At 42.5% G+C, this 9967-nt stretch overlaps 1 protein-coding gene across 1 annotated transcript in view; it reads left to right on the forward strand.

The window, feature by feature from the left end:
* Window positions 1-9532, forward strand: part of TSG101 (tumor susceptibility 101) — a 62057-nt gene extending 52525 nt beyond the window's left edge. The window contains exons 8-10 of the mRNA XM_075545987.1: window positions 5359-5561; window positions 7724-7963; window positions 9188-9532. Coding sequence (XP_075402102.1) covers window positions 5359-5561; window positions 7724-7963; window positions 9188-9277 — 533 coding nt within the window. The 3' untranslated portion in view covers window positions 9278-9532. The remainder of the gene's footprint in view (window positions 1-5358; window positions 5562-7723; window positions 7964-9187) is intronic.
* Window positions 9533-9967: the final 435 nt, after the last annotated feature.

The following is a 9967-nucleotide window of genomic DNA, read 5'->3' on the forward strand; positions in this document are numbered from 1 at the left end:
TAGTTTGAGAACACCTGATTTAGAGAGGTTCTAAGAAGATTGTGTAAACAGTGTATGACAAAAATGACCTGAATTGTGGCAGACGGGGCACTGGTTTTGCCACCACAACAATGCATCTGCTCACGCAGCCATCTCACTGCACCAGGTTTGCCCAGAAAAACAACAACAGCAGCATGGCTATCTGGCTCTACACACCTTACTCAGTTGGCCACGCTCCATCCGGCTCTTTGTTTCTGCACATGCAGAAGGGACATGGAAGGACAGCCATTGGACAAAGTAGAAGAGGTGAAGAAAGAAAGGGAGGTGCTGTCGGCCATCCAAACAGATGGAGAAACGTTTCCCAGAGTGGATTTGACAAATGTATTCAGTGGAATGGAGAGTACTTTGAAGGTGATAAGGTTGCTTTGTTAAAAAATAAATGCATCGCTTTGGGGGGAAATTTTTGTTTTGGAGGGAGGTGTACCCCCTTGTATTTCAATCAAATACTCTAAATTATATGCATTTTGTATTCTTGTGATGTTTTTAATATGTTATGAGAAACATAAATCAGTTTCAACCTTCCTGTCACTCGCAAGTGAAAGATTGAATGGTTATTAATTAGCCTGGTCAACAATTTGGTTGTTGCCTTGGGGAAAGGAGCAGTATCTTTAAAGCATTTTGACTCATTTAGCAATGAGTTGTGGTATCTACTTAATCAGAATCAATTTGATGGCACTGGGTGGTAGTATGCATGGTCAGATTTGTTTGAATAAACAAACAGTCGTAAGTATGGAAATCTGTGTTATTTAATATAGTCTCTCTTTTCAACATCTCTTAAAGACAGTATAGCTTCAGAAGTTCAGCTTGATATACTTCTTGGTTTCGTTTGTTTTGTTTTCAGGTTGTAGGGATAATTGATTAGTGTTTTCATTTGGTTTCAATACTACTTACCTTTTATCTTGGAACTTCAGTAATTAAGTAGTGCAATTGAAGATTAAGCTCTTTTTGTTTGGAATGAATGGCCTACGTGTGTTGATGGAGCAAGTAGAGCTTGTTAAGAGGAAAAACCAGCCAATGGGGTCATTTGTAAGGAATTCAGGGGCACAGTCAGAAGATTCCCTTTCCTGGGATGTGATTAGCCATCATGTAAGTGCTCTAATTAATGTAGACCACAGTTTTAGGACTGATGCTGGGATGTGGTGACAAGGCCCGCACTTAGAATTTTACACTAGTGCAGAACGTCGCCTGGCTATGCCAGTGTCTCTTAGGCAGTTTTCTTTTTCCCTCCTGAGGTGCCTTCTTCTGACCTTTTTGTCCTAACCCCACCCCAGCATTTCAGTGCACCAGACATCTTATCCATTGGTTTATGTACACTATGTCTAGCTCTGCTCTGCACATAAAAGGAGCAGGATACATTTTTTGCTTCCCAAAACCCAGTTTTTGTATTTGGAGGGGTGACAATACCATTGTCCTTCAGAATGCACCGACTGTAGTAAGGCTGGCTGAAGCTGGACTTGAACTCTTAAGAAAGGAGACCTAGGGAAAATGGGGCTTGGGGCGCATGAGACATGCATATAAATGGGTCTTTTCTTAGCCAACAGAGGAGTTTAGTCACAAAAAAGTGAGAGCAGTGGAAACTGAGGCAGCAGTTAATATATGTAGGAAAATTAGAAGTAGGACTTAACATGCATCTGACCCTTCAGAGGAATCCAGAACACAAGTTGTCTTGCTGAGAAAGGGCGTGGTACTGTGAATAGTGAGAAGCAGGGCAGTCATTAACGGCTTCAGGAGTTTGGTTCCGCCCTGGAGAGCATGAAGAAAGTGGGGAAGTCCCATCTGATGGTGTCAGTCTTCTCTGAAGATGTCCTAAAGATTTTTGCCATTATGGGAAGACGGTAAAAGAAAAAGAAGCAGATGAATTGAAGATTTTGGTTGGGTTCTGGGCAGGCAAAACTTTTATTAGAGTCCAGGTGATCTGAAAATTGTGAGTAAAGCCGCCTTCGTGGGCCATCTCTCTGCAAGATCTACAGGGATGTGAGACCAAAAAATCAGAGCAGAGGTGCACCCTGGGAGCGAGTGTGGTAGAAAGAGGGGTCAAAGAGCTGAGTGCCGATAAAAATTGGGGAATTCGGAAAAGTTGCCAGACATCCTGATGTTTTCCCTGTTTGGAGGGAGGGAGGGAGGGAGGGCGTGGCCATGTGGTAGAGGAGGGGTGGTGCCACGTATGCAGATGTTAGGCCGTGTGAGGAAATGAGCCCAGAGTGGTGCTTTTGCTGTTAAGTTGCTGCGAATACTTGAGAGAAACAACCCCTGAGAGGGCTTGGGGGTAAATCTAAGACCTCCGTTTTTATGGGAAGCGCTGTTGCTCTCTCTAGCTTTACCGTTCTGAATTTTTTAAGGCCCAGGTTGTCTGATAGACTAAGTACTTTTGCTTTTGAGACATACGAAATAATGTCTGAAAGACTAAGTACTTTTGCTTTTGGGACATACGAAATAATAAGCTGAAATACTCTTGTAAAATCAGAAATTATATTTCTGGAAATTGTATAGATTTGCATGTTGTTAGTCAACTAAAAATATTAACTACCAGTTTATGAGCCCTGCAGGGGCAACATCATTGTGATTCTCCTTAGCGAGAGGTTTCGAACTGGAATGAACACATGAGGAAGGAAGCCGATGTTGGGAGCTTCCTTTCATCACTGTACAAAAAACGTTTTCCAGGACAGCTGGACTTCAAGGCACTTCTCAGGAAAACCTGGCCAGAGACACTGTCTCACGCATCTTTTTCCTTGCAAGAAGAAGAAAATCCAAACCAGAAAATGTCATTTGTAAGTGGTAGAAACAAGAGGAAGAATTCAAGGAGGCAAAACTCCCAACTCAAAACCAGTGGCACCTGAGAACTCTCAAGCCTCCTAACTCCCTCCCAGAGGCCCTGAAAAGCCCTTGGGTGACCTGGGAAATGGACCAGACCGTGCAAGAAGACAGCTTTACCAACAATTAACTCAAAAGCAGAATGACCAGGCCAGGTTATGGAGTGTCCATATCGTTCTCAAATGGATCTGAGGAGCGCTTACGGAGCTGGTGGCTGTGCTTTGTTAGGAAACCCCCTAGCTTGTTGCTGGGAAGAAGACTGTAATTGATGTAACATAAGGAAGTGGTGGGAGTTTTCGTACATTTTTAGAGAGCAGGGTTAATTTCCCCCTTCTAAGAGGATCTAAGTGTTATGGTGATAAGACTTCTCAGCTTAAAGTGAAAGTGATACTATCTCTTGTTCTGTAATTATTATTTTTGTTGTATATATTTAAGGTTAAAAATTTTTATTTCCCCAGATATCCCATTGAACATAACTGAAATCAGAAATACCATTTAGACATTCATTGATTTGAGATGTTTACAGAAGAGCATTAGAGGTTCTCTGCTGTATGGGTAAAATACCCATACTTAAGTTAGAGAGGACCCTTTTGAAGGAAATATTTGGGAGATAAGTTTATTTGATCTGAAATATGTCAGACAAAGAAGGTATATAAGACACTGGGAAGGGATGCTTGACAGAGTATCTTTGTTTTTTTTTTTAATCATTTTATTGGGAGTTCTTATACCTCTTATAACAACCATACATCAATTGTATCAAGTATATTTTTGCATATGTTGCCATCATTGTTTTCTAAAATTTTACTATTTGAGTCCTTGATATCAGTTCCTCTTTTTTTCCCTACTCCTGCCTCCCACCCTCGCGACCCCCTTATAAATTATTTTTTCATAGCTTACACCAACCATTGTCTCCTTTCCCCCACAGTTTCTGTTGTCTGTCCCTCTGGGGAAGGAGGTGGTGGTTATGTGTTGATCATTGTGATTGGTTCCCCCTTCCTCCCCAACCCCTTACCCTCCCGCTACTCCCATTTATATTCCTGAGGGGTTTATCTGACCTGGATATTGTGTGTCGTGAGCCCTTATATGTACCTGTGTGTGTGCTCCGGTCTAGCGCTAAGCGAAAGGTCGGACTGGGGTCATGATAATGGGGGGTGGGTGAGGCTGCCCCAAGGAGCTAGAGGAATTGTGTGTTTCATCAATCGGTGCTGTACTATGCCCTGGTTGACTCATCCCTGTCTTGTAACCTTCTGTGAGGGAATGTCCCATTGTCTACAGATGGTTTTGAATCTTTGCTCCTCCAACTCCCTATGTTCTCAACAATGTTTGTTTGGGGTCTTCTGGTACCTGTTACCTGATTCCTTCTACACCTCGTGATCGCACAGGCTAGTGTGCTTCTTCCATGTGGGCTTGCTATTTCTCTGCTAGATGGCCACTTGTTTAACTTTAAGCCAGACACTCTATGTTTTGCTAGCTGGGCTCCATCAGCTTTCTTCACTACATTTGCTTGTGCACATTTTTTGACAATGTCTTAGAGAATTAAGAGTAAACCATTTTATTAGCTATTAATGTTTTTCTTTTAGTTTTATTGGCACTTCATCCACATATTATACAATTCAAAAGTTGAATCATGTCAAGAAGTTGTACAATCAGTTTTAAGAGTGTTTTCTCCAATTCAACAAGTTCTACATGTATAATTTAATGTCATTGATTATGCTCTTCATGTTGTACAACCATTATTGATACCCTTTTCCAAATTACTCCACCACCATTAACATAAACTCAGTTGCCCCTAAGCAAAAACTCTTCCTCCTTCACCCATGGTAACCATAGATCAAGTCTGGTTTCCTTTTTTAGCAGTTTTCCTGATAAAACATTCGCATCATACACTTCCATAGTTCAATTGCTTTTAAAAAGAGTTGTCTATACATCATCACCGTCAGTTCTAATGCTCTCTCTCTCTCCCGGCTGTTGAGTTTTGGAGGTGTCGTTTCCTTTTGTTCGTTCATTCTTCCCTCGTCTTTTATGAGGGAATACAAGAATAAACATCTCACAAAAAGGAGACATTAGCCTGTACGCTGTCCTCTGACAAGCCTCTGCACCAGATTCCTATCTCCTTCAGCTCAGCAAGGAAACCTAAGGACAGGCTTGATCTGGACCCCTGAACCAAATGCTTTTCCTTGGTATAAATTTATCCTCCCACCTGTTGGAGAGTTAGAAATAATCATAATATGTAGTGACAGAGCCACCTGCTTCACTGGGAAACTAGCCCAATGGTGAATCGGACTCTGTGTAGAAAAGTGGATTTATAGTCATATGATAATAGTCATAATTCAGATAGATATTTGTAATCAACCCAGAGTTTCTGTAAAGTTACAATATTAAACACACACATTTTCTTTCCTCCCATTTTGAAGCAGCCTCATATATTTTGTCCCAGTTTCTGAAGGTTGCAGTGAGAGGAAGGGAAAGCTTGGGAAACAAGCGCATTGCTTCCCCTCTTCCCATCAGGTCCCAGTAGGGATGGCACAATCAGTGAGGACACCATCCGAGCCTCCCTCATCTCTGCGGTCAGCGACAAGCTGAGGTGGCGGATGAAGGAGGAAATGGACCGTGCCCAGGCAGAGCTCAACGCCCTGAAGCGAACAGAGGAAGACCTGAAAAAAGGCCACCAGAAACTAGAAGAAATGGTTACGCGTTTAGACCAAGAAGTGGTGAGTACCTTGTTGAAGTTGCCATTTTCAGACAGAATCGTAGTCACAGTAAAGTGTTCTCCGTGCTCTGTGGTTTCTCTGCATACTGTGAGTGTAAGATTTCAGGAAAATGTCATGTGTCTTTAAGCATTTGATTATGGTTTTTCTATTTCTTTGCTAGAAATGGTGCTTACGTTTTAAATTGTAATTTGGTCAGTAATATGGAAGTAGACGATATTTAGAAGAATTTTTATTGCACCTTCTTCTTAAGGGATGATGATGTTTTAGTACAAACAAAAACAGTTTGAATGCTTGATATGTTGTGTGAAAATCCCCAGGAAATAAGAATTTGAGAAAGCTCTCTGCGGTAATAAAAGAGCTGTGTACCCTTGTGCAGTCTTGCAGGACAGTTGTATTTTGTTTGCAAATGTTGTTTGAGCTGTATTCAGCATCTTCAGTGCACCCTTCTAACTTGATGATCTAGAGGTAGTTGGTTAACCTCTAAGAGCTACATGTAAACAAAGTATATGCCAAAAGCTTGCTATATCAAATGACTAGGCTCTGGAGAAGTCAAGTATACACAAGATGGCCATGAAAGTTTGTTACTTGATGATGATTAAGAGGCATAATTAAAGTTAATAAGCTATATGTGCAAAAAAATTGAAATGACAAATTACTAGTTTTATATATGTTTTTTTATGAAAAGTTACCAAAAAATAAGAGGCACCAGTCTAATTTTTTCAATCATTTTATTAGGGGCTCATACAACTCTTAATCACAATCCATACATACATCAATTGTGTAAACCACATCTGTACATTCATTGCCCTCATCATTCTCAAAACCTTTGCTCTCCACTTAAGCCCCTGGCATGAGCTCCTCATTTTTTCCCCTCTTTCCCCGCTCCCTTGTGAACCCTTGATAATTTACAAATTATTTTATCATATCTTGTACGGCCCAACGTCTCCCTTCACCCACTTCTCTGTTGTCTGTCTCCAGGGAGGAGATTATATGTAGATCCTTGTAATCGGTTGCCCCTTTCCAACCCACCCTCCAAGTCTCGCCACTCATACCACTGGTCCTGAAGGGATCATCTGCCCTGGATTTTCCAGTTCCTACTATCTGTACCAGTGTACATCCTCTGGTCTAGCCAGATTTGTATGGTAGAATTGGGATCATGATAGTGGGGTGGGGGTGGGGGCTAGAAACATTTAGGAACTAGAAGAAAGTTATATGCTTCATCATTGTTACATTGCACCCTGACTGGCTCGGATGTCCAGTGGCCTACAAATGCGGTTTGGGTCTCCACTCCGCACTCCCCACCTCATTCACAATGATATGATATTTTGTTGTGATGATGCCTGATACCTGATCCCTTGGACACCTTGTGATCACACCGGCTGGAGTGCGTCTTCTATGTGGGCTTTATTGCTTCTGAGCTAGATGGCCGCTTGTTTACCTTCAAGCCTTTAAGACCCCAGACGCTATATCTGTTGATAGCCAGGCACCATCAGCTTCCTTCACCACATTTGCTTATTCACCCGCTTTGTCTTCAGCAATTGTGTCGGGAAGGTGAGCATCATAGAATGCCAGTTTAATAGAACAAAGTATTCTTGCATCAGGGAGTATTTGAGTGGAGGCCCAATGTCCATCTGCTATCTTAATACTAAATCTATAAATATGTGCACATAGATCTATTTCCTCGAATGTAAATATATTTACATATGTACATGCCTTTATTTAAACCCCTATAAAGACCCTGGAGGCACCAGCCTAATTTGAGGGGCCATCTTGTACTCAAGAGCTCACCTGCTCTGATGACTGGGTGCAAGGGCTTAGAGCTCTGTGCATTCGTCCTCCTTCTAGTTGAAGGGCAAGTGCCCAAACCTGTTAGGAAGAAAGAGCTCATCCCTTCCTATGCCGGGAACTTCTGGCCAGCCAGTGCCTTGTCTGATGGCATAATTTGCAAGTACCTTGATCACTTCTCTACTCAGGGTATTTCAGCCGCCTCTCTTCACCCAGCATACGAGAGCACGCCTTTCCCTCTTTGATCAGTATGCTATTAGACATATTAACATACACGTGAGCTGTGTGCGCATGTGGCATTGCATTGTAAATGTCTTAACAAATGGATATTTCTGTACAATTAGTAAATCGTCACTTTTGGACTATTTTGTTTTCAGGCTGAGGTTGATAAAAACATAGAACTTTTGAAAAAGAAGGATGAAGAACTCAGCTCTGCCCTGGAAAAAATGGAAAATCAGTCTGAAAACAATGATATTGATGAAGTTATCATCCCCACAGCCCCACTCTACAAACAGATCCTGAATTTGTATGCAGAGGAAAATGCTATTGAAGACACCATCTTTTACCTGGGAGAGGCCTTGCGGCGGGGAGTAATAGACCTGGATGTCTTCTTGAAGGTACGGCCGGCATCCTCGCTCTGCATTCCAAGATTTGGGAACTTGTAGTAAAAGTAAAAGAGGCTTTGACCTTGAAGACCACGGCCAGGCAGGTTGCTCTGTATGCTGACTGAGATTCCTTGTCTGCCCAAAAGAGAGCTCCTGCGATACACGCGTGGAGCAGTCTCTTTCCCTCCACCGAATGCATGGAATTGTCTGAGCAGGACAAGGAAACTACGCTGGTGGCTGCTGCCTCCCCTTCCCCCAGGCAGCATCAAGATGAATGTGATTCTAATGTGTTACTGCTGTGCCTCGGCAGGTCGGGAGGCACAGTCAGATAGCAGTGCTTCTTTTAGGCCAGACTACTTACAGTAAATTGAGATCACCGACTATCCCACTTCCATTGTTTGTCTGTCCATTTTCTTAGTTTCATCATTTTAGACCATTTTCCCCAGACAAACAGGATCCAATAAGCCCAGTATGGCTACTGCTGTGTGGTGATTGTGAAGAACGTGGATTTAAGCATAATAGCCTGTGGAATCTTGACCCAGCCTCTGCTGTCCCCACATTGTACATGCTTGGCTGGGCAGGTTGCTCAGCCGATCTCACTCCGGGTGAGTGGCCAAACCACACACCTTGGACCCAGTACAAGCACACACAGGTGGTTGGCTACAAGCCAGACTTAGAATCTAAGTCCCTTCCAGTACATTGTCCCTTTCAGTGGGTGGCACAGCTTAGGGAAGGCTATACTTAGAGATGCTAGAGAGGAAAAGAATTACATTTCCCATTTGCATGGCATCAGACTGAGAGACAAAAGTTAATCCTTTCTATGTCAGACCTTTTCCCCCTCTTTAAAACAAATGAAATGTAAACAGGCAGGATCATCAAAATTTGGGGAGTTTGGAAAAGGTTCTCTGGGTAATTCTGGTTAAAAATCACAGTGTAAGTTTTCTTGGCACCTTGGTTGTCGTAAGAAGTAGCTAAAATGCCTGAGCCAGATCCTACAATGTAGCACTTTCCCCAAGAGTAAGCCTTTCTCAGGTCTCGGAAGACTACTTGCTTACCAGTCAGCCAGCATCTACCCACAGAATTCAAGAAGCCATGTTGAATGTGGTGTTGGTTCCAAAGGGAGGTAAATAGGAATCATTAAGTTTAGGGTTCTTCACCTCAGTTAAACTTGTCTGCTGCAGAATGCTTGGGCCTGCATTGAAGCGTTTCTAAACTGTTGCATTTCCCCCCTCCTAGCATGTACGTCTTCTGTCACGTAAGCAGTTCCAGCTGAGGGCACTGATGCAGAAAGCAAGGAAGACCGCCGGGCTCAGTGACCTCTACTGACAGCTCCGAGATCAGCGAGAAATTGAACTCTTCTTAAAGCATTCTTCTCTTCTCTTCCTTTCTCTTATCAGTAGGTGCCCAGACTAAGTTATTGCAGTATGTCATTCAAGTGTAAAATATTTTGAATCAATAATATATTTTCTGTTTTCTTTTGGTAAAAGACTGGCTTTTATTAATGCACTTTCTATTCTCTGTAAACTCTTTTTGTGCTGAATGTTGGGACTGACTATGCTAAATAAAATTTGTTGCATAATTTTTCTCTTCTTTTTGGAATCCTTTAGGAAAATGCTTGAAACTTTTCTAAGATGCATAGCTTTTAATTTAGCATACGAAAGCATGATATTCCCTGTAGTGAATTTATGTGCATGCTTCAGAATGAGCTTGATGGTAGAAAGGGTCGTCCTTGGTGCCACACGGGCGATGGCAGCTAACACAGCTGGAAGATGGTGTGTGGACAGGTACAGGAGAATTTGGAGCAAAACAAATAATCGTGCACATGTGGCCTCCCTGCTTTTGTCCTCATATTGGGGGTCTCCAGCCAAGACGGTAGCTCACCAAATGAGCTGAGAAGCTGCTGCAAGGAGCTTCCAAAGATTACCTCTTTCTGTGAACTCTTTGAAACCCCTTGGTACATGGAAGAGTGTGCTGTTGACATGCGAGCGCCTCAGGTGCGTGAGGTTACAAAGAAAC

The sequence above is a fragment of the Tenrec ecaudatus genome, chromosome 4 (assembly GCF_050624435.1).
Source record: "Tenrec ecaudatus isolate mTenEca1 chromosome 4, mTenEca1.hap1, whole genome shotgun sequence".
NCBI classification, from domain to species: domain Eukaryota; kingdom Metazoa; phylum Chordata; class Mammalia; order Afrosoricida; family Tenrecidae; genus Tenrec; species Tenrec ecaudatus.